At 40.9% G+C, this 25,750-nt stretch overlaps 1 protein-coding gene across 6 annotated transcripts in view; it reads right to left on the minus strand.

The window, feature by feature from the left end:
- YES1 (YES proto-oncogene 1, Src family tyrosine kinase) overlaps positions 1-25,750 on the minus strand; it is an 88,400-nt gene that overhangs the window by 24,807 nt on the left and 37,843 nt on the right. For all 6 annotated transcript variants that reach the window (XM_033178200.1, XM_033178199.1, XM_033178196.1 and 3 more), the window contains 3 exons: positions 11,285-11,563; positions 5,522-5,621; positions 1,729-1,827 (listed from right to left, as the gene is read on the minus strand). In XM_033178200.1, coding sequence (XP_033034091.1) covers positions 1,729-1,827; positions 5,522-5,621; positions 11,285-11,555 — 470 coding nt within the window. In that variant the 5' untranslated portion in view covers positions 11,556-11,563. The remainder of the gene's footprint in view (positions 1-1,728; positions 1,828-5,521; positions 5,622-11,284; positions 11,564-25,750) is intronic.

Raw genomic sequence — 25,750 nt, forward strand, 5'->3', positions numbered from 1 at the left:
GAGTTTTATTGATTAAATAGTAATATCACAAATATTACTGTTGGAATATACTCTTATAGTATTTCCACGTATTAACTACTCAATATGCCCCTTGAAACTCCACCTGACAGTCACAGGAACAGTAAATGGAGAAGGAAAGGCAGCAAAATAACAGACCCTTTCTGTCAGTGACAAATGGAAATATTAAGACTATGACAGGAAGAACAGAAGTGGTTCCCTGGTAACAGCATCATCATCTGTATTCAGTAAGACACAAGCATATCATACCCAAATTATTAGTAACTCTAAATATGTGTGGGTTTAATTTAATAAGGTTTTGTGAATAAAATGACAGTGTCTGCTGTGGAAGAGCTCACAGAAAACTGCAGAAGACAAAAGAACAAAACAGAAAGTAAGAAGCACCATAGTAGAACAAAGAGTTATTGAGACACATTACAGATCATTAATAAAAGCAAACAAACACTCATAGAGCACCTATCATATGCAAGGCACTCTGTTAAGTGTTGTAATAAGAAAATAAAAGTAGCATTTATGAATCCCAGATAAACTGGTTTAACCTAAAAGTAGTATGTCACTGAAGGTGAATTTTGACTTTTTAAAAGTTGCAAAAATAGGACACAGAACTCCCATACACCCTACAATAAACCCTAAAACTAGGTTTCCCAATAGCTAACACTTTGCTTTGTCATACTCTCTGTCTCTCTATATGTATATGTGTGCATGTATATATAGATACATATTTTTTCTTAACTAATTTTAAGTAGCAAACATGCTGAATTATTACCGCAAATACTTCAGTGTGTACTTGGTAAAAGAGAAGGATACTTTCCTACACTAACTACAATGCAAGTGCCTAAATCAAGAGGTTAACAGTCATATAAAAATAACTGAAGGTAATATTTTTTCATGGGCATATTACTTTTATAATCATAAAGTGGTAATAAATCTCTGAAATATTTAAAAATAGTAAAACCTTAAAGAATGTAAGTCTTTGGGCCAGGCGCAATGGCTCACGCCTGTGATCCCAGCACTTTGGGAGGCTGAGGCGGGTGGATCACTTGAGGTCAGGAGTCAGCCTGGCCAACAGGCAAAACCCCGTCTCTACTAAAAATACAAAAATTAGCTGGGCATGGTGGTGCATGTCTGTAGTCCCAGCTACTTGGGAGGCTGAGGCAGGAGAATTGCTTGAGCTTGGGAGGTGGAGGTTGCAGTGAGCCGAGATCACGCCACTGTACTCCAACCTGGGCGACAGAGCCAAGACCCTATCTCAAAAAAAAAAAAAAAAAAAAAAAAAGAAGAATGTAAGTCTCTGATATGTATGGGATGCATATATACACCAATATACCCATCCATACCAGCACACCCCCATATATAAGCTGCAAGTTAAAAAATAAGTCAAGGCAGGGAATGAGGATAATCTGAAGGCAAATTTTTGAAGTGAGACAGTCTGAAAAATATGCAAAAGGTTTACAGATACATATTTAAGTGAAAATATAAAAGAGACTAGGCATAAGGAAATATAATTGATGCAGATTCGTTTATGATCCTACTGTAAGCGAATACTATGATGTTAGTTATTAATTTTTAAGTAACATCTATTCATATGATACATTAGCTGAATTAAGACTGGTATGTAATTCTGTGTGTGTAAAGTTGTGGCTCAGTAGAATGTGCATTAAAACATTTTAAAAATCAAAATAATTAATAAAATATGAAGTAGTGCCATACTCTTCTGCCTGAATGGAATCTGCAGGCGCTACATAATTGCTTGGGATATAACCATTCTTTCCTGTAGCGATTGATCTTGCTTCCCACCAATCTCCTTCCCTGCAACACATAAAACAGCAATCACCGCAAGGTAGACAATTGCCCAAGGCACAAAATATTGCAGTGCTATCTTCCATCTGAAGTAAACGAAGGGTATTACTTTCATTTTTTACTTATACATTCATTGGATCAAGAATTAAACTTGAATGATATTAAAAAATAGGTTACATGAATTAAAGGAAGCACAACTGCATACTTCTGTTCCAAATAAAGCCCCAAAACACTACACACTTTTAGTTATAAGATTTCTTTTTTTAACACAATTCTTTCAACCTAAGACAGACTACAGATGGTGAATAAAACAATTTGGGAAGTAAATCTTTCAAATTACTCCGTTTCTTTTCTTTTTTTTTTTTCTAAAGTTTTAAGGTGTAAGCTGCATGCCATAAAATTCCCCCATTTAAGATGTACAATTCACTAGTTTTTAATATATTCACAGAGTTGTACAACCATTATCACAATCAATTTTAGAACATTTTCATCGCCCCCAAAAGAAACCCTGTACCCCTAAGCAGTCACTCCGCACCCCCAACTCCCTCCAACCACTGGCAACTACTCATCAGCTTTCTATCTGTCTCTATGGATATGCCCACTGCATGCACTTCATATAAATGGAAATATGTCATTTATGTGGTCTTCTGTAACTGACTTCTTTTACTTGGCATAATTTTTTTAAGGTTCATCTAGGTTATAGCATGTGTATCAGTAGTCCATTCTTTATTGCCAAATGCTTTTCTCTTTTTTTTTTTTTTTTTTTTTGAGACGGAGTCTCGCTCTATCGCCCAGGCTGGAGTGCAGTGGCCGGATCTCAGCTCACTGCAAGCTCCGCCTCCCGGGTTTACGCCATTCTCCTGTCTCAGCCCCCCGAGTAGCTGGGACTACAGGCGCCCGCCACCTCGCCCGGCTAGTTTTTTGTATTTTTTAGTAGAGATGGGGTTTCACGGTGTTAGCCAGGATGGTCTCGATCTCCTGACCTCGTGATCCACCCGTCTTGGCCTCCCAAAGTGCTGGGATTACAGGCTTGAGCCACCGCGCCCGGCCGCTTTTCTCTTTATAGTACATAAAATTGTAATACTCTTTTTTACTCATTTTACATAAAAAAAAAAAAAAAAAAAAAAACAAAAACACAATGCTCTAACATTCCTGTAGCCAAACAATTAACAATGAGCAATAAAGTTAAAAACTGAATTGATGGGCCAGGCACAGTGGCTCAAGCCCGTAATCTCAGCTGAGGCAGGCAGATCACCTGAGGTCCGGAGTTCAAGACCAGCTTGGTCAACATGGGGAAACCCGGTCTCTACTAAAAATACAAAAATTAGCCAGATGCAGTGGTGTGCACCTGTAGTCCCAGCTACCTGGGAAGCTGAGGCAGCAGAATCGCTTGAACCTGGGAGGTGGAGGTTGCAGTGAGCCAAGATCATGCCAATGCACTCCAGCCTGGACGACAAAACGAGACTCCATCTAAAAAAAAAAAAGAAAGAAAAAAGAAAGGAAAAAAAACCCAAAAAACACTGCATTTTTGGTTGGGCGCGGTGGCTTACACCTGCAATCCCAGTACTTTTGGAGGCTGGGGTGGGCAGGTCACCTGAGGTCAGGAGTTCGTGACCAGCCTGGCCAACATGGTGAAACCCTGTCTCTACTAAAAATACAAAAATTAGCTGGGAGTGGTGGTGTGTGCCTGTAATCCCAGTTACTCAGAAGACTGAGGCATGAGAATCGCTTGAACCTGGGAGGCAGAGTTTGCAGTCAGTCAAGATCATGCCATTGCACTCCAGCCTGGGTGACAAGAGCAAAACTCCATCTCAAAAAAAAACAAAAAACAAAAAAACCCTGAATTTCTAGAATAATGCACACTTATAAACATGTTATCTAGAAATATTCCAGTAAGACCAAAATTAAATTATAATTCAGAACATGAGAACTATGTGTGGTTTATAACACATAAGCCCTCATTTTTTCAAAATTAATGTGAAAAGACCAAATATAATCAGTCTTTAAACAGGAAGACAGATATGGGATTTGTTACTAAAGATTAAATGCATGTTTTGCTTCACCAAAGACAAAAATTGAAAAGGTACTGTCTAAATTAAAATGTTATAAATGCCTTGATAAATTTGCTCTCTAGAAAACGAATGAAAAATCCCTCAGTAATTCAAATATTTAGAAACTCATACACTTGGTTTGTGGTTCCTCGTATATACTAAGCACTTTGAGATACATAAACCAAAAACCTTGTATTTGATCCTGCTAAGCATTCATTGATTCATTCTAACATTTACTGAACACCTATTAAGTGATAGACTTTAGAGTGTGCTGGAAATAAAAGTAAAAAGACAGTCCTTGACTTCAAGGAATTCACAGTCTAGAGCTGGGTTTTGCAACTTCAGCACTATTGACACCTTGGACTTGATCATTCTTTGCTGTGGGAGGCTGTTGTGTGCATTTTAAGATATTTATCAATGTCCCCAGCCTTGACTCCCTAGAAGACAGTGGCAACACCCCAACTGTGACAACCAAAAATGTCTCCAGATATTGACAAATGTCCCCTGGGTGATTCTGTGCCAGGTTGAGAACCACTGGTCTGAAAGAATGACAAGCAAGTGACAAATTATAATTCAAAATGTGATGAGAGCTATGATTGAGGTTTGCATAGGCTGCTATGTAAACACCTAAGAGAGATACTTAATTCAGCAGGGGATAGGACTGGGCCAGGCAGGGGAGGAAGAATGTAAGGAAAGGCATCCTTGAGAAAGGACATATTAACTATATTTTGAAGGGTGAGTAGGATTAACTAAATAAAGGAAAGAAATGCAAAGATGAGAAATCACATTCCAGAAAAAAGAAACAGTATGTGTGAAAGCATGAGAGTATGAGAAACTCCAGCATACTCAGAAAATTGCAAGTAATTCAGTATGTCTGGGTAGTAGAGTCAGAAGAGGGGAGAAGCACATAGTAAATTCTCAATGAATGATGGCTGTTATCATTGTTGTTTTCCTTTTATCTTGATGGCAAGTGGTAGGTACTGAGTAATTTTAAAAGTAGAAGGATATGACCATATTTTATATTCTGGAACAATAACTGGTAGCAGATGGGAACAAGGATGGAAGAAAACATGACTGGAAGCAAACAGACCGTAAATATATATTTTGAGAAGCTACAGAGTGGTCATTATGCTTGCTAATGAAATTATTCTATCTACTTTCTACAATGAGCATCAAATTTTCTACAGTGTACTTCTAGACAAAAAGTCTAAGAGTCACATAAGGAAAGAAACAACTTAATTTCATCAATTGGAAAGTACATGGGTTCCTTACCCAACTTTTTCCTTTTTTTTTTTAATAGAATGAGATAAGATCTTTAAACCATCTGGTACTTAGAAAAATAGGAGCATTGAATTCTCTTTCTAAAATTAAAAAAAAAAAAAATACACTTGCATGTACCCCCCTCAATAACTCTTCATTCTTAAATCTCTGTTTATGGCAGAACCACAGCAGCACAAATGGTAGAAGTAATAACTTCTGGCTACAGCAGCAGTGTTACGACATGCCTCTAAAGAAGCCAATGCATCGTTAAACCCAGTGGGCAGCCCATGCCCTACCTCTCTCATCACTGGATCGACAACTAGCTCAGTAGTTTCAGTGTAAAGACCAGATTTCTGTCAGTACTTCTCTCACAAAATATTCATGACACTTACGTATTGTTAATTATTTGAAATCTTTCACCCTTCTTAAATGAAAGGTCTTCTGTAGTTCTAGCTTCATAATCATATAAGGCCACAAATATAGTAACACCACCTATCAGAGGGAAAAAACACCAAGGTAAATTATGTAGCTAAGTTAACAAAACAGAAAAAAAAGAACTATTGCCAGCCCAAAAAGAGAGAGAGAGAGAAAAAAAAGCTTAAGGATAGTTTTTACTGTAGTCTCCAGAAACTATTTTTAGAAGTTGGAGCTACTGAAGAATTTTAAAGTAGAGGGACATGACCATATTTTACGTTCTGGGACAATAACAATAACTGGTAGTAATAACTAGTCTTAAACTGTCTGAAGACCTTCCATAATACTATTATATTCTGCAAATTGTAAAACTCTGCAGACTTGGAGAAACAAATTTAATTTTGGTTTTTTTTTTGAGACGAAGTCTCACTCTGTCACCCAGGCTGGAGTGCAGTGGTGTGATACCGACTTGCTGTAACCTCTGCCTCCTAGGTTCAAGAGATTCTCATGCCTCACCCTCCTAAGTAGCTGGGATTACAGGCATGTACCACCACACCTAGTTAATTTTTTTCTATTTTTAGTAGAGACAGGGTTTCACTGGGTTAGCGAGGCTGGTTTTGAACCCTGGCCCCAAGTGATTCGCCCGCCTTGGCCTCCCAAAGTGCTGGGATTACAGACGTGAGCCACTGTGCCCAGTCAACACATTTAATTTTGACTCACGGGAGCAACATCTCTGGCTTGGAAATGTAGTCAAATTTCAAATTAATTATTTGACAGAAAAAGCACTGATGAGCACTATAAACAAGTGCGGCAGTGTTCTTCATATAAATAATGAATGAACAATTGCATCTAATCATTACCAGTAATAACTAATTTACTAGTTCTAGCAAAATTATTACATATTTAACACTTAAAGATAAAAATCTCATGTTCTGTCTTAAATGGTATCAGATGGTCACAGCAGCTCATGTCTGTAATCTCAGCACTTTGGGAGGCCAAGGTGGGCGAATCACTTGAGGCCAGGAGTTTGAGACCTGTCTGGTCAACATGGCGAAAACCTGTCTGTACTAAAAATACAAATATTAGCCAGGCATGGTGGCGCATGCCTGTAATCCCAGCTACTGGCGAGGTTGAGACAGGAGAATCGCTTGAAACCTGGACGTGGAGGTTGCCATGAGCTGAGATTGTGCCACTGCACTCCAGGTTGGGCGACACAGCAAGACTCTGCATCAAAAAAATAAAATAAAGTAAAATAAAATGGTATGGATGATATGAATTATAAAGTATAAATTCAAAAACTAAACTGTCATATTTAGCATTATGTGCAGATGCTTAAAGAGATTAACATCCTGAACAGCCAAACTATTATTTGCAAACAAAACAAATAATAAAACAGATGTATACAATATGCATGACCATTTCAGTGTTAAAATTTTTTCTTTTTTTTTTTTTTGAGACAGAGTCTCGCTCTGTCGCCCAGGCTGGAGTGTAGTGGCCGGATCTCGGCTCACTGCAAGCTCCGCCTCCCGGGTTCATGCCATTCTCCTGCCTCAGCCTCCTGAGTAGCTGGGACTACAGGCGCCTGCAACCTCGCCCGGCTTGTTTTTTGTATTTTTTAGTAGAGACGGGGTTTCACCATGTTAGCCAGGATGGTCTCCATCTCCTGACCTCGTGATCCACCCGTCTCGGCCTCCCAAAGTGCTGGGATTACAGGCTTGAGCCACCAGCCTTCAGTGTTAAAATTATTCAAGGCAGGTATTCAGGTTAAAAACCCCATAATAAATTAATATTCTTTTTAAAAATGGTATATATTTATTGTATACAACAGGATGCTTTGAAATATGTCTACTTGTGGAATGGCTAACTAGAGCTAATTAACATATGCATTGTATCACATATCATTTTTGTGGTGAGAACACTTAAAATTTTGTTAGTAGTTTTCAAGAATACAATATATTGCTATTAACTGTGTTTTACAATAGCTCTCTTGCCTCCTCCTACCTAAATTTTGTATCCTTTGGCCAACATATTTTTAATTTGACTATGTATATGCTCTACTCAATATAATCCCACTGACTTGTCAGATCAAAAAACATTTTTTTCTTTCTTGAAATGGAGTCTTGCTCTGTTGTCCAGGCTGGAGTGCAGTGGCACAATCTTGGCTCACCACAACCTTACCTCTTGGGTTCAAGCGATTGTCCTGCCTCACCATCCTGAGTAGCTGGGATTACAGGCATGCACCTCCATGCCCAGCTAATTTTTGTATTTTTGTAGAGATGGGGTTTCACCATGTTGGCCAGGCTGGTCTCAAACTCCTGACATCAAGTGATCTACCTGAGTCGGCCTCCCAAAGTGCTGGAATTAAAAGTGTGAGCCACGGTGCCCGGACGACATCTTTACTTGAATGTCTAATAAGCATTTAAAATTTATTACAAAACAAAGCTCTTGATTTTTCTCCTCTAACCTGTACCCAAGTCTTTCCTATCTAAGTAAATGGCCCTACTATCTAATCAGATACTCAAGCCAAGTCCATTACTAGTGCTATCAGTTTTACCTCTAATATACTTACTATTTACTTTCCATTTCCACTGCTGCTACCCTAACCCAAGTCCTCCTTGTCATCTCTCATTGGGGCTGGGTGGACTACTGAAAATGCTAGTCTCACCTGCTTCTACACAGCTTCCCTACCATCCATTCTCCACACAGCTGTCAGAGTCAGTTTTTCTCAAAAGAAAATTCAATCATGCAAATCCTTTCTTAATCTCTTCAGTAGTTTCTTCCTAGCTTTGAATAAAACCTAAACTCCCTACCAGAGTCTATGGGGTCCTGAGTAATCGTGGTCTCCTAACTCTTCAATCCCATATAATACAATTCTCCCCTCTGTTTATACTCAAAACGTCCAAGTCTCCCTGTATCTCCTAAATGTTGCATTTGTTATTCCCTCTTTCTAGAAAGCTCTTTCCCAGGATTGCACATAGGTAGGTCATTCTGGCTCATCAAATCTCAGCCCAAGGCTGGGAGTGGTGGCTCACGCATGTAATCCCAGCACTCTGGGAGGCCAAGGTGGGTGCATCACCTAAGTCAGGAGTTCAAGACCAGCCTGGCCAACATGGCAAAACCCCATCTCTACTAAAGCACAAAAAAAAATTAGCCGGGTGCCGTGGTGCATTTCTTATCTTAGCTACTCGGAAGGCTGAGGCACAAGAATCGCTTGAACCTGGGAGGCGGAGCTTGCAGTGAGCTGAGATCGCACCACTGCACTCCAGCCTGGGTGAGAGAGAGAGACTCCATCTCCCTACTCCCGCCAAAAAAAAAATCTCAGTTCAAATGATTTCTTTTTGAGATAGCTTTCCCTGATTAACTGTAGGGCCTTCACCATCATTCTAGTTAGTTCCTTCACAGCATTTAAGGATAATTAATCATCCATCCTGTTTAGTTGTTTATTCACTAATTATTGTCCAACCCTCTATAATGTAAGCTCCATTAGGGCAGAAACCTTGTTTGTCTTGCTCATCTCTCCATACCTGATACACAGACACTGAGTTAATAAATGAATACCCCTAATGGAGTATTTATATAAGTAAATTGCTTTAGGTAACTAAAGTGTGTCTTTTTTTTTTTTTTTTTTTTTTTTGAGACAGAGTCTCGCTCTGTCGCCCAGGCTGGGGTGCAGTGGCCGGATCTCAGCTCACTGCAAGCTCCGCCTCCCGGGTTTATGCCATTCTCCTGCCTCAGCCTCCTGAGTAGCTGGGACAACAGGCGCCTGCCACCTCGCCCGGCTAGTTTTTTGTATTTTTTTTTTAGTAGAGATGGGGTTTCACCGTATTAGCCAGGATGGTTTCGATCTCCTCACCTCGTGATCTGCCCATCTCGGCCTCCCAAAGTGCTGGGATTACAGGCTTGAGCCACTGCGCCCTGCCGTCTTTTTTTTTTTTTGAGACGGAGTCTCGCTCTGTCGCCAGGATGGATTTGCAGTGGCGCAATCTCGGCACACTGCAACCTCCGCCTCCTGGGTTCAAGCCATTCTCCTGCCTCAGTCTCCCGAGTAGCTGGGATTACAGGAACGAGCCATTATGCCCAGCTAATTTTTTTGTATTTTTAGTAGAGATGGGGTTTCACCATGTTGGCCAGAATGGTCTCGATCTCTTGACCTTGTGATCCGCCCGCCTCGGCCTCCCAAAGTGCTGGGATTACAGGCATGAGCCACTGCGCCCAGTCTAAAGTGTGCCTTTAAGTATCAATATTCAACAATTTTAGATCACTATCTTTCCCAAACGTAATTCTAAAAGTAAACTTTTGCTCAAGACTGAGAAATGCCCTCATGGCCATCTACTACTGAAGTATTCAGAGTTAGGGTGCTGGAATTAAGACTGTAATTGACTTAACATGCATAACTTCTCAAATGAAGTCTAACAGAATTAGTGTATGGCAGTACTCTGGCTTTTTTTTTTTTTTTTTTGCGACAGAGTCTTGCTCTGTCACCCAGACTGGAGTGCAGTGGCGCAACCTTGGCTCACTGCAATCTCTGCCTCCTGGGTTCAAGCACTTCTCATGCCTCAGCCTCCCGAGTAGCTGGGACTACAGGCACACACCACCACACCTGGCTAATTTTTTTGTATTTTTAGTAGAGACAGTGTTTCACCATGTTGCCCAGGCTGGTCTTAAACTCCTGAGCTCAGGCAATCTGCCCGCCTTGGCCTCCCAAAGTGCTAGGATTACAGGTGTGAGTCACCGCGCGTGGCCTCGCTATTGTTTTTGGTTCAGTTGGAACAGACTGAAGAAACAAATGTATAGTCAGTCCATGCTTGTAGTGGGGATTTATCTTTTGCCCCCACTGGCTATTAATGAGGACATATATTGCTTGATTTGATGCTGGCAGCTGTTTTGCCAAGCCTAAGGATAAAGACACTCCCAAGGGCTGCAGAAGAGAGAGAAAGAAATCTGAGTCCTTGATGATACCACAGAACTGCTGTGTCAAGGAACCCTGAAACTCACCCTACCTTTTTAAGCCAGCTATACTTCATTACTTCAATGAAGAAGCATCCTGATATGGGACCCTTTACCAAGAGCTCATTTTCTCTCTTTTAAAACTGTTTGAATCTACTTTTTTAAGAGCCTTCCTTCTCCATGAAAGGTTGTCAACTATCACTTCTTGCTATTCTCTAAAAGGATATGATAATGTAATAATTGGAATTCTAGAATAGGACAATAAATCTGAGCTCTCCTACTTACTGTGACTTGGGGAAAAATCATTTCAACTCTCTGAGCTTTAGGATTTTTCTTTTTTAAATCAGCAGCATCTGCGAGAAATACTGTATTATCACTACTTCACTGTCACTTAATTAACATCTATTAAGTAACTACTGTAAGACCTAAGCACTTTACAATCCTGAGAAGTTGTCAAATTCTTGAGGGAAAGGTATATGTTTTTAATCTTTATGTTCCCAGTGCCTACCACACAGTGGGGTTGGGGGGGAGCTCAATAACTATTTGAATAATGAGTTCATAAAATAATTAATGACATGATCCAGTACATAATCACCATCAGGTTACCACCAATTTTCCAGAACCATACCCATGTATACAATAAAACTAGTTTTTATGTTAGAGACTAATTTTCACATACAATTATTTAAGAAGTCCTCAGGTAAGGTATCTTTCTTAAAGACAGACAAGACTTAAGTACATATTACCCAAGGTGATGTTCTCAAAGACAATGTAATTGTCCATTTAAATCTCACCTGTTAAACCAGCAGGATATGAACTTGGCACCACTGAGAATGAGGAAGATGCACCTCCAAAAGGTGTTACCCCTGAGGATCCTCCAAATGGTGTCATGGAAAGACTGCTGAAATTAACTGCTGTTCCCTTTGCAGAAGATGACGGACATGGTGATACTGTAGTGGGTTCTGCTCCATAATGGCTCACACTTGTACTGACAGGCTCTGGAGTATTTTCAGGTCTGTATTTAATAGCTGGACTTTTGTTTTCTTTACTTTTAATGCAGCCCATTATCAAATCTACAGAGACAATAAAACAAATATTTTGAGAGTTAGTTAATACACAGGATACTTCAAAAAGACAGGGTTCAAAAAGGCAGGGTTCAAAAAATCATTTTAAGAAAAGCATCTGCCATTCCTGCAAAAAGGAACATTAACAAAACAAAAAGAAGAAAGCTGAAAATGAGGTCTCTTCCCCTCATTTATCTTTATCACAATTTGCAAAAGCCCTACTCCGATCGCTTCATTTTCCAACTCAATCACCTTTAATTTAATAGTCCAATGACAACATGACATAGTATACAGGGAAAACCATGGTTCTGAAGCCAAAGAGGCCTACATTTGAATCCCGGCTTCCTACTTAGTAGTGGCGTGACCTCAGGCTATGCTGCTTAACCTCTATGCACTCCAGTTACTTGAAAAAATATCGCCAGGTGCGGTGGCTCACGCCAGTAACCCCAGCACTTTGGGAGGCCAAGGCGGGCGGATCACGAGGTCCGGAGATTGAGACCATCCTGGCTAACACGGTGAAACCCTGTCTCTACTAAAAATGCAAAAAAATTAGCTGGGCGGAGCTTGCAGTGAGCTGAGATCGTGCCATTGCACTCCAGTCTGGCGGACAGAGACTCCATCTCAAAAAAAAAAAGAAACAAAAAAAGTATCTGGGGGCCAGGCGCCGTGGCTCACACCTGTAACTATAACACTTTGGGAGGCCTAGGCAGGCCAATCACTTAAGGTCAGGAGTTCGATACCAACCTGGCCAACATAGTGAAACCCTGTCTCTGCTAAAAATACGAGAATTAGCTGGGTGTGGTGGTGCACACCTGTAATCCCAGCTACTAGGGAGGCTGAGGCACGAGAATCACTGGAACCCGGGAGGCAGAGGTTGCAGTGAGCTGAGATTGTGCCAGTGCACTCCAGCCTGGGTGACCAAAAAAAACAAAAAATAAACAAGTATCTAGGTGATAAAATTATCTGTAAAAAAAAGAAGAAAGAAGACACAATAGAAAGAAAAAAAAAGAGAAAAACCTACCTCATAAAGTTTACCATGAGATTAACTTTATTACAAATTCTAGACAATCTGGCACACAATGGGTACTAGCAAATACTGTTGTATTCTGTCTATACCAGCACTATGCCAACAGAAATATAATCTAAGTCACAAATGTGAGCCACATAATTTAAAATTTTCTAATTTAGTGTAGCCATATTAAAAAATACAAAGAAACAGGTAAAATTAACTTCAGTATTTTATTTAACCCAGTATATCAAAAACATTTATTTCAACATGTAACCAATATAAACATTTTAATGACCTTTTTTCATACTGAGCCTTAAAAATCTAATGTGTACTTTGCACTTGGAGCACATCTCAATTGGACTAGACATATTTCAAGGGCTCAAGAGTTGTATATGGCTAGTGGCTATCATACAGGACAAAGTAGATCTATATCATTTCCCTTCCCTGTCAATGGAAACACCCCTAATGCTCACCAAATGTAAACCCAACCTATCTTTTCAACCTTTCCAACTTTATTTCCTACTATCCTCATACTTCACGCTCACACACACACAAATCTTGTTTCCCCAATGCACATGCCCTGTGCTTTCCCATTTTGGGTTTCTTTTTCCCCCTTCTAAAATGGTCTCTGTCCAAAGTATTCTCCCCACCTCTCTACCTGCTAAAATCCTATCCTTTCACTGATGGTCATCACAAATGTTACTTTTCCATTCAGGCTTTCCTTATAATCAGTAAAATATCTTTTCTCTTAAAACCCACAATGTACCTTTGGGGAGATTTTCTTATGAGGCTCACTTTAGTCCATTTTATATACCATTTTTTATTTACTGCTCTAATCCCAACCTACCCCCAAATTAATGGCAATACATTCCTTCGAAGCAAGAGTTGTGCTTTACTCATCACTTACCTACCATATTATCTACCATATAGGTTTACCAACATTACAAAATCTGCATTATTCTATTCACTTTCTACAAAAGCATTAATATAGAATTCATTAATTCACTTACTTTCAAAGGTCACTCTTATTTGTATAGTTTTTCCCTTTCTATGACATTCAAAAGGAAATAGGTGAGTGATGGCTGCCTCATAAACTCGGAAAGACTGAACATTTACAACCTCAGCTGTATAATAATAATTTAAAACGTAGCTACAAATATTAAAATAGAAGCAGTCTCAGAACCTCAGAATTGGTTTTTTTTTTTGTGAGACGGAGTCTCGCTCTGTCGCCCAGGCTGGAGTGCAGTGGCCAGATCTCGGCTCACTGCAAGCTCCGCCTCCCGGGTTCACGCCATTCTCCTGCCTCAGCCTCCCGAGTAGCTGGGACTACAGGCGCCCGCCATCTCGCCCGGCTAGTTTTTTGTATTTTTTTTAGTAGAGACGGGGTTTCACCGTGTTAGCCAGGGTGGTCTCGATCTCCTGACCTCGTGATCCGCCCGTCTCGGCCTCCCAAAGTGCTGGGATTACAGGCTTGAGCCACCGCACCCGGCCCAGAATTGGGTTTTAGATCACTCTCTTAAATGGGCATATTCTAAAGATGTGACAGTTAAGAATAAGCATCAAGGCCGGGCGCGGTGGCTCAAGCCTGTAATCCCAGCACTTCGGAAGGCCGAGACGGGTGGATCACGAGGTCAGGAGATCGAGACCACCCTGGCTAACACGGTGAAACCCCGTCTCTACTAAAAAAAAAAAAGTACAAAAAACTAGCCAGGCGAGGTGGCGGGCGCCTGTGGTCCCAGCTACTCGGGAGGCTGAGGCAGGAGAATGGCGTAAACCCGGGAGGCGGAGCTTGCAGTGAGCTGAGATCCGGCCACTGCACTCCAGCCTGGGCGACAGAGTGAGACTCCGCCTCACAAAAAAAAAAAAAAGAATAAGCATCAAAATATAACCAGGAGGCTGGGCGTGGTGGCTCAAGCCTGTAATCCCAGCACTTTGGGAGGCCGAGACAGGCGGATCACGAGGTCAGGTGATCGAGACCATCCTGGCTGACACGGTGAAACCCCGTCTCTACTAAAAAAAAAAATACAGGCCGGGCGCGGTGGCTCAAGCCTGTAATCCCAGCACTTTGGGAGGCCGAGGCGGGCGGATCACGAGGTCAGGAGATCGAGACCATCCTGGCTAACACGGTGAAACCCCGTCTCTACTAAAAAATACAAAAAAACTAGCCGGGCGAGGTGGCGGGCGCCTGTAGTCCCAGCTACTCAGGAGGATGAGGCAGGAGAATGGCGTAAAACCCGGGAGGCGGAGCTTGCAGTGAGCTGAGATCCGGCCACTGCACTCCAGCCTGGGCGACAGAGCGAGACTCCGTCTCAAAAAAAATAAATAAATAAAAATAAAAATAAAAATAAAAAATAGAAAAAAAACAGCCGGGCGAGGTGGCGGGCGCCTGTAGTCCCAGCTACTCGGGAGGCTGAGGCAGGAGAATGGCGTGAACTCGAGAGGAGGAGCTTGCAGTGAGCTGAGATCCGGCCACTGCACTCCAGCCTGGGTGACAGAGCAAGAATCCGTCTCAAAAAAAAAAAAAACTGGCGCCAGGTGCGGTGGCTCACGCCTGTAATCCCAACACTTTGGGAGGCCAAAATGGGTGGACAGTTTGAGGTCAGCAGTTCTAGACCAGCCTGGCCAACATGGTGAAACTCCATCTCTATTAAAAATACAAAAATTAGCTGGGTGCGGTGGCAGGCGCCTGTAATTCCAGCTACCTGGGAGGCTGGTGCAGGAGAATCGCTTGAACCTGGAAGGCGGAGGTTGCCATGAGCCAAGATTGTGCCATTGCACTCCAGCCTGGGCGACAAGAACGAAACTCCGTCTCAAAAACCAACCAACCAACCAACCATCAAAAACCCACAACTGGATGTGGAAACCTATTACATGGTTAGCCTTTTGTATCTATGGGTCCTGCATCCATGGATTCAACCAAGAAACAAAAGTTTCAGAAAAAAATTGTACTACATACGTATTGTACTAAATACGTACAGACTTTTTTTTCCTTGTCATTATTCCCTAAACAACACAGTACAATAACAATTTACATTGTATTAGGTATTGTAAGTAATGTGGAGACAATTTAAAGCATATAGGGGGACTGGGCACAGTGGCTCACACCTGCCATCCCAGCACTTTGCAGGGCCAAGGCGGGTGGATCACCTGAGGTCAGGAGTTTGAGACCAGCCTGGCCAACACGATGAAACCCCGCCTCTACTAAAAATACAGAAGTTAGCCACGTGTGGTGGTGCGCACCTGTAGCCCCAGCTACCCGGGAGGCTGGGGCAGAAGAATCGCTTGAACCCAGCAGACGGAGGCTGTAGTAAGTCAAGATTGTGCCACTGCATTCCAGCCTGGGTGAAAGACTGAGACTCTATCTTAAAAACACAAACAAAACAAATAAACAAACAAAAAACAGCATATGGGGGATTTGTACACAGGTTATATACAAATATATGCCATTTTATATCAGGGACTTGAGCATCTGGGGATTTTAGTATCCACAGGAGGTCCTAGAAGGCTCTACAATTTTCCATGGATCTTGAGGGATGACTACAGTGAAAATATCGTAAAGGAATTATAAGCTAATAAAAGGCAGTTGCTTCTAGAAGTATTTAAAAAATTAAAGGTAAGTAGCTTCATAATCTAAAGTTGGAAGTCTTTTAAAGTATAAAGTAAAAGTAGGAACCTTAAAGGAAAAGACGAACAGATATGATTAAGTAACTTCCACATTGAGTGGGGCAGGGTTGGGGACAAAAGTTTAAGAGAAGCTAAAATATCTTTGTACTTGCTCATGCTTTCTTGTTCTCTCAATATATAATAAATGTACACATGTGGAATCTGGCTGACATTCTTAATACAGACAACTCTTATGCATGAAAAGAAAAAGCCCAATAGAAAAACATGAAAACCTATCAAGGGACAATTCACAACACAGGAAAAGCCAATTAACATAGGAAAATGCATCCAATCTTCCCAGTCTTCCAAGAAATGCACATTATAAGAAGATACCTTTTGTGATTATCAGACTGAAAGATTTTGACTAAATATACTTAAGCCTGAAGGGAAAACTGTAACAATCAATACATATCCACAAAATATGTAAAAACTGGGAGGGGGAAAGGTCCACTGTTACCCACCCCACTTTCTGTTCGGGCCAAGCACTGTTTTTTGCCTTTAAAAAAGAAAAAAAGTTCAACTGCAAAAATTTTAAAAGTTGGTACAAGAAATGTGCACAATTACCTGCATCCAAAGTCTAAATATTAAGAAAACAGTATTAACTATTACATAAATTATACATAAGAATGGCAGTTCTATGAAGGAGGAAAAATTATGGGAGAAACCCGTAACACTGTAATTTAAATTCTGACAGAAGGCCAACTGGGAAATACCAAGTCAATTCACAACAGAGGCCCCTATAACTACCCACGCACCTCAGTTTCCATTCCCAGCTTAATTCCCCATCCTCACCTCCTTTCCCCATAACCATCTTAAAGTTCTCTTCCCTCCAAAGTCAAACCTTTTCCTCTCACCCTATCAAGTCTTCCACTACTATGCTTAACTGTCCTCCAGCCTCATTAGAGTCCTGAGCCTAATGCCTCACATCTACGCACTTATCTTTCCAATAACTCTAGGATAGCCCATCATTTTCAGTCCAGTTCCAACAGCACCCCAGTATCCATGCACAGGACCCATCATTGCTGCTCATCTCATTTAGAAATATTACTAATGTCACATGTGATTCACATTTTTAAGTAAACTTCAGGTACAATATGAGTTACACTGATTTTTATGGGTTGTCTTAGAAATGTTAACATCATGGCTGGGCAAGGTGGCTCATGCCTGTAATCCCAGCACCTTGGGAGGCCAAGGTGGGCGGATCACCTGCGGTCAGGAGTTTGAGACCAGCCTGACTAACATGGAGAAACCCCGCCTAACTAAAAATACAAAATTAGCTGGGCATGGTGGTGCATGCCTGTAATCCCAGCTACTCGGGAGGCTGAGGCAGGAGAATCACTTGAATCCAGGAGGCAGAGGTTGCGGTGAGCCGAGATTGTGCCACTGCACTCCAGCCTGGGCAACAAGAGCAAAACTCCATCTCAAAAAAAAAAACATGTAACATCATTTAAAACATTTATCTGGAAACCTACCTATTGGATATTATACTGATTACCAGAGTAACAAAATTTAACTGTAGGCCAAAGTTTTAACGAAGTGGAGAGTGACACCATAATTAAGGTAGAAGACAGAGGAACAGATTTTTTGGACCAGGTTCAGATGGTTCGTTTAGGTTCATGCTGTGAAGTCTGGTGGGGGATTAATAATATGTTTTAAGCTCAGAAAAAGATGGAAGCCAGAGACAGATTAAACAAAAATAGTTTCATAGTTTATCTGAACCTTTTAAAGATAATAAAACTCTCATACAAGGTACAGATTTAGAGGAAATCAAAAGAATTAACACAATGTTGGAGGACACCTACATACAAGGATAAGACAGGGAGAGAAATTAGGAAGCAACCATTAGAATTGGCAATACTTCCATAAATACAAAAACATAGAAAAGATAATCATCAACTTCAAGACACCGGCAGGTTTGGGAAAGAGTTACAACCATATATACAAACGCACACACACACACTATGTATATATATGTATACTACATATATATCTGTGGCAATTTTTTCATTACAGCAATTTTTTCATTTCATTTAAGAAATAATTTTTTCATTATAAGCAAACAGAGAAAATGTTAGTGTGTTAAATGTGGATAAATTATTTTTGTTTGAAGTATTTTATAATTTAACACCTTTTTTTTTTTTTGAGACAGAGTCTCGCTCTGTCGCCCAGGCTGGAGTGTAGTGGTGTGATCTTGGCTCACTGCAACCTCCGCCGCCCAGGTTCAAGCGATTCTCCTGCCTCACCCTCCCGAGTAGCTGGGATTACAGGCGTGCGCCACCACGCCCAGCTAATTTTTTGTATTTTTAGTAGAGACAGGGTTTCACTCTATTGGCCAGTCTGGTCTCAAACACCTGACCTTGTGACCCACCCATCGTGGCCTCTCAAAGTGCTGGGATTACAAGCGTAAGCCGCCGCACCTAGCCAATTTAACACTTTTTAATAAGAAGTAAAATAAGTGGGAATAAACAGACTTTCAGGAAGAAAACGGCTAATAGTATTAAAGACAAAGTCAAGTCAAGTGGCATGTAAAATGATTTAAGTTGGGAACACACGTTTTATCAAGATGTTTCCTATCATTTCTTTGTCTACTTCACTGATCCTCTCCTTCACAGTCTTAGTGTAATCAAATACAGTTGCAACTTGGTTAGTCAACAGCCATTCTTCCTCTTCTTTGATAAAAAGAATTGTGATTTTGTTGATCCTTCTTCTGTTTGCCAAGTCCTTCAGGGGATGCTCAGTGCCTATCCAGCCCTACGTGGTAAATATTGATTTACTTAAGCCACTTACACGATCTTATCTCTATTGCCAGGTGGCTGGTTGAGCCATGAGCATGGGCTTCCAGGAAGTTTTCCCCACTTGTAAAGAGGAATACAAGACAGAAATATTCTATTTTCTTTCCACAGATGTTATCATCGATGATGCTTAAATCAAATGACTTGCTCCACATCCCTAAGACTTGTTAAAACTATTAATTAAATGTAAGTTAAAAACCGCAAAGGAGTATCACTACATGATTAGTGAAAGATTATTATCTTTTCTGTGTTTTTGTATTTATGGAAGTATTCCCAACTCTAATAGGACGCAACCATTAGAGTTGGTAATACTTCCATAAATATAAAAACATAGAAAAGATAATCAACTTCATCCTAGAATCAAAACATTCTAATTTCTCATTCTAATTGGTGTGTAGTGATATCCCTTTGTGGTTTTAATGTATATTTCCCTAATGACTACACCTTATTTTGAGCACGTTCTCATGTGCTTATTTGCTTCCCATCTCTACTTTGGTGACGTGATTGTTCAAATCAGTTTTTAAACTGAAGTGTCTGTTCAAATCAAATTTTTAATTGGACTGTCTTCTTTCTATTATGTTCTGGAAACAAGAATATTTACCACTTTAACACTATTATATTCTTTATATATTCTGGAATGTAGTTGTTTGTCAGATGTTTATACTATACTGTGATATTTCTCCCAGTCCATAGGTTGCCTTTGCATTTTCATAACAGTATCCTTGAACATGCTTTTAAATTTTAAGTTCAATTAAAATTTTTTATTTTTATGGTTTATGTGTCCTGAAAATTCTTCACCAGAAGATTTTCTATGCATTCATCTGTAAGTTTGAACTCTTCTGTAAGTCAGGCCTATCGAGCCATTTTAAGCTAATTTTTGAATATATTATAATAATCTTACGTTTGAAAAAAAATTTTTTTTTGAGGTAAGGTCTGGCTCTATCATCCTGGCTGCAGTGCAGTGGCATGATCATGACTCACTGAAATTTCCCCCTTCCAGGCTCAATCCATCCTCTTACCTCAGCCTTCTGAGCAGCTGGGACTACAGGTGAGCACCACCACGCCTGGCTAATTTTTGTATTTTTTTGTAAGGACAGAGTTTCGCCATGTTGCCCAGGCTGGTCTGGAATTCGTGAGCTCAAGCAATTCGCCTGCCTCAGCCTCCCAAAGTGATGGGATTACAGGCATGAGCCACAACGTCCGGCCCTATGTTCAATTTTTTTTTTTTTTTTTGAGACGGAGTCTTGCTCTGTCACCCAGGCTGGAGTGCAGTGGTGTGATCTCCACTCACTGCAAGCTCTGCTTCCCAGGTTCACGCCATTCTCCTGCCTCAGCCTCCTGTGTAGCTGGGACTACAGGTGCCCGCCACCGCGCCTGGCTAATTTTTTTTGTATTTTTAGTAGAGACGGGGTTTCACTGTGTTAGCCAGGATGGTCTCGATCTAATGACCTTGTGATCTGCCCGTCTCGGCCTCCCAAAGTGCTGGGATTACAGGCGTGAGCCACCGTGCCCGGCCCCTATGTTCAATTTTTTACAACTCAATATCTAGTTCTCCTAGTACAATTTGTTGAAAAACCTATCCATTTCCCACTGAATTACCTTGTCACCTTTGTCAAAAAGCAATTAACCACGTATGTATGCGGGTCTGTTTTCATTCTCTATTTTTCCCATTGTCCTACATGTCTATTCTCATGTCAATGACCACAGTCATCATTACCGTAGGTTTATTGTGTCTTGAAATTATATAGTATAAAGCCTCCAGTTTTTTCATTTTTTTGTTGTTTTTTTTTTAAGTCAGAGTCTCGCTCTGTGCCTAGGCTGGAGTGCACTGGCGTGATCTCCGTTCACTGCAACTTCCATTTCCTGGGTTCAAGTGATTCTCCTGCCTCAGCTTCCCAAGCAGATGGGATTACAGGTGCGCACCACCACACCTGGCTAATTTTTGTATTTTTAGTAGAGATGGGGTTTCACCATGTTGGCCAGGCTGGTCTCAAACTCCTGACCTCAAGTGATCCGCCCGCCTCAGCCTTCCAAACTGATGGAATTACAGGCATGAGCCACTGTGCCCAGCCTTTTTCATCTTTTTCAAAATTGCTTTAAATACTCTAGGGCAGGGTCAGCAAATTTATTCTGTAAAATATTTTAAGCTTTGTGGACCATATGGCATCTGTAACAACTACTCGACTCTGCTGGTTTATTGCAAAAGCAGGCCCAGACAATACACACAACACATTAAGTATGGGAATGTTAAAAAGCAATTTCCAAAAGCAGGCAGTGGGCCAGATTTGGCTTGCAAAGATCTGCCAAACCATGCACAAGGGTCTTTGCATTTCCATACAAATTTTAGAATCTCTACAAATTTTAATCATACAAATTTCAGAATCTCTACAAAAATGCCTGCTGGGATTTTGACTGGGATTATTCTTAATCTATAGATCAATCTGGGGAGAAACGGTATTTTAAGAATACTGACTTCCGCTTGATCCATGAATGCGGTATTTTATTTATTTAGGTATTTACAGACTTTTCCCAGCAGTGTTTTATAATTTTCAGTGTACAGGTCTTGTCCAATTTTTGTACAGTTTATCTACAGACACTATGGTTTATGCCATTACAAACGTTACTACTTTATTTCTATTTTCAACTCTTCATCACTAACATATACCATCATGTGCAGCATAACAACATTTTGGTCAAGGAGGGACCACATATATGACGGTGGTCCCTTAAGATTATAATACTGTATTTTTACCGTACCTTTTCTATGTTTAGATATGTTATTTATTTTTGAGACAGGGTCTTGTTCTGTCACCCAGGCTGGAGTGCAGTGGTGTGATCTCGGCTCACTGCAACCTTTACCTCCCAGGTTCAAGCGATTCTCATGCCCCAGCCTCCCGAGTAGCTGGGATTACAGGCATCTGCCACCGCACCTGGCTAATTTTTGTATTTTTAGTAGAGACAGGGTTTCTCCATGTTGGCCAGGCTGGTCTTGAACTCCTGACCTCCAGTGATCCACCTGCCTCAGCCTCCCAAAATGCTGGGATTAGAGGTGTGAGTCACCGTGCCTGTCGCTAGATATGTTTAGATACACAAATACTTACCATTGTGTTATAACTGCCTACAGCATTCAGTATAGTGACATGTTTGTAGCCTAGGAGCCATAGGCTATACCATATAGTCTAGGGGTATAAGAGGCTCTACCATCTAGGCTTATGTAAGTACACTGTGTGATGTTCACACAATGATGAAATCGCCTGATGACACAATGTCAGAACATATCCCTGTCTTCAAAGTGATGTGCGACTACATGTAAATTTGTATACAAAGTGTATCTGTATACTATGTTCTTGTGACTCTACTAAATTCACTTATGATTTCTAGCACTTTTATAGGTTCTACACTATTTTCTACATTCAAGATCATGTGTACAAATAAACACTGTCTTACTCTTTACTCTCCTACATATGTCTTTTTTCCTGCTTACCTTATTCACTGACTAGTACCTCCAGTGCAATGTTGAACAGAAGTGATGAGAGAATATCTATGCCTTGGTTCTCAACCTTAGGAGGAAAGTACTTAGTCTATCACTATTAAGTATGAAATTAGCTGTAGGATTTTTGTATTATGGCAGAACTTCGTAAGGCCAAAGTTCCCTTGTTTGTTGACAGTTTTTATCATAAATGAGTGCTGAATTTTGTCAAAAGTTTTTCTACATGTACTTAGATTATCATATAGGTTTTTTTCCTTCATTCAATTGATGTAGTGAATTATACTAATTGATTATTAACTGTTAAGTAAACTTTGGGACCTTTGCATTCTTGAGATAAAACCCAATTGGTCATAGTATATTACCCTTTCATATATTCCTGAAAGTTAATATTTTGCTAAATACTTTTGTCTACGGTCAAGAACCACAGTTCTCTTTAGTAGTATTTTCCTGTAATTTCTGTGTTCACTTTTGGTATCAGGATGTTGGCCTCATAAAATGAATTGCAAAGTATTCTCTTCCTTTTTTTTTTTTTTTTTTTTTTTTTTTTTGAGACGGAGTCTTGCTCTGTCGCCCAGGCTGGAGTGCGGTAGTGTGATCTTGGCTCACCGCAACCTCCACTTCCCGGGTTCAAGCGATTCTCCTGCCTCAGCCTCCCAAGTAGCTGGGAGTAAAGGCACGCACCACCACACCCAGCTAATTTTTGTATTTTTAGTAGAGATGGGGTTTCACCAGGTTAGCCAGGATGGTCTTGATTTCCTGACCTCCTGATCCGTCTGCCTCGGCCTCGCAAAGTGCTGGGATTACAGGCGTGAGCCACCGCGCCCGGCCCTTTTTTTTTTTTCCAAGAGTTTTTAAGATTGGTATTATTATGTCCTTAAATGTGAGTAATCAACAAGGACTTTCCCCTCTAGCCAGTAAAAACTCAAACGCTTCCCAGCCCTCTGTGACCTCTCATGTCTGTCAGTTCACATCAATCTGGTTGCTCTTTGTCTGGCTTTACAGTTTCACTCCATGTATGTTCATTCTAGAATTCAGCAAAAAGTCAGAGACTTCTATGGATAGCATTATTTTTTGACAAAGTGTCCTTCCTGCTGAACTCTGCCCTACAACTTCTTGCTGCCTCAGCTTCCATAAATTCTGATCTCTATCTCTTCATCTTGTTCTTTGCTCAAGATTCCCTGTCCCAGATCTACAATTTAGAATGTGCCCCAGGCAAAAAGCCAGGGTGGGTGGGTGAATTTAGAGCTCACCTTATTTATTCTCCTTCTTTTAGGGATCACAGTCCTGCACTGCTGTTGTCCAAAGTCTAAAACACATTGTTTCATTTATTTTGTCCAGATTTTCAAGGTTTGTGTGTGTGTGTGTGTGGAGGTGTGGGGGTTGAGAGATGGTAAACTCCATCATGGTCACTTAAAAATTCTGAAAAGTTGCCAGTGTGGTGGCTCATGCCTTTAATTCCAACACTTTGGAACGGTGAGGTGGGAGAACTGCTTGAGGGCAGTGACTGTTGGGCAGTGACAGCAGGCACCACTGCACTCTGCTCAGGGCAATGAAGAAATATCCCGTTCCAAAAAAAAAAAAAAAATCTGAAAAGTTAAAACCTAGAAAAACATTTCATTCCCTGGTGTTAATAATCATTCAAGTAATGGCTGGGCATGGTGGCTCATGCCTGTAATGCCAGCACTTTGGGAGGCCCAGGCAGGCAGATCACTTGAGGTCAGGAGTTCAAGACCAGCCTGACCAACATGATGAAACCTCATCTCTACTAAAAATACAAAAATAAGCTGGGCATGGTGGTACATGCCTATAATCCCAGCTAGTCGAGATGCTGAGGCATGAGAATCACTTGAACCCAGGAGGCGGAGGTTGCAGTGAGCCAAGATTGTACCACTATACTAGAGCCTGGGCAACGAGAGCAAAACTTTGCTCAAAAAAAAAAAAAAAAAAAATCATTTGAGTGCAGAGGATATTACTTCGTAAATGAACTTGTGCTTAACTTTTTATTATAACAGATAAAATATTCCTTAAAAATCACCTTCAAATAAATTAACATTTTAAGTGTTTTATTGTCATCTGTTAAATTACTCTGTGGTATTTTTCTTTTGTATTTCAAGAAAGAAATTTTTTTTTTTTGTGACGGGGTTTCACTTTGTCACATAGGCTGGAATGCAGTGGCACGATCATGGCTCACTGAAGCCTAGACCTCCGGGGCTCAAGCTATCCCCCCACCTCAGCCACTCTAGTAGCTGGGACCACAGGCGCAGGCCACGACGCCTGGCTAACTTTTGTATATTTTTGTAGAGATAGGACTTTGTCATGTTGCCCAGGCTGGGCACAGAGTTCCTCACACTTTGGCCTACCCTGGGATTACGGGTGTGAGCTACCACACCTGGCCTGGAAGAAAAAAATGTTAAAAAGTATTTCCTTATGTATCTGCTTGGTAAGTCTAAACATTTATACTCAGCTTAATGTTGGGCTCTTTTCGACTGAAGAAGGGATTTCATTGTAAAGATAAAAATGGTAATAAGGAAAAGGCAAGAATTTCACATAAAAATCAGAAATTACAAGACAGTCTGATCATACACCACAAAAGCTTGTTCAAGTTTTTTTTTTTTTGACAGAGTTTCACTCTTGTTGCCCAGGCTGGCATGCAATGCCGCGATCTCAGCTCACGGCAACCTCCGCCTCCTGGGTTCAAGCGACTCTCCTGCCTCAGCCTCCTGAGTAGCTAGGATTACAGGCGTGCACCAACCACACCAAGCTAATTTTGTATTTTCAGTAGAGACAGCGTTTCTCCATGTTGGTCAGGCTGGTCTCAAACTCCCAATCTCAAGTGATCCACCTGCTTTAGCATCCCAAAGTGCTGGGATTATAGGCATGAGCCACCGCACCTGGCCTGCACGTTCAAGTTTGAATTCAAGTCTTGATACTAGGTAAACATTGCTTTGTTTTCCAGAACTTATTGCTTCCCTACCATAATGTGGATTAAGCATCTCTATTTCTTTTTTCCTTTCCTTTTTTTTTTTTTTTGAGATGGAGTCTCACTCCTGTCACCCAGGCTGGAGTGCAATGGTGCGATCTCGGCTCACTGCAACCTCCGCCTCTTGAGTTCAAGCAATTCTCCTGCCTCAGCCTCCTGAGTAGCTGGGATTACAGGCACACAACACCATGCCCAGCTAATTTTATACTTTTAGTAGAGATGGGGTTTCACCATGTTGGTCAGACTGTCTCGAACTCCTGAC

The sequence above is a fragment of the Trachypithecus francoisi genome, unplaced genomic scaffold (genome assembly GCF_009764315.1).
Source record: "Trachypithecus francoisi isolate TF-2019V2 unplaced genomic scaffold, Tfra_2.0 Lachesis_group19, whole genome shotgun sequence".
Taxonomy (NCBI): Eukaryota; Metazoa; Chordata; class Mammalia; order Primates; family Cercopithecidae; genus Trachypithecus; species Trachypithecus francoisi.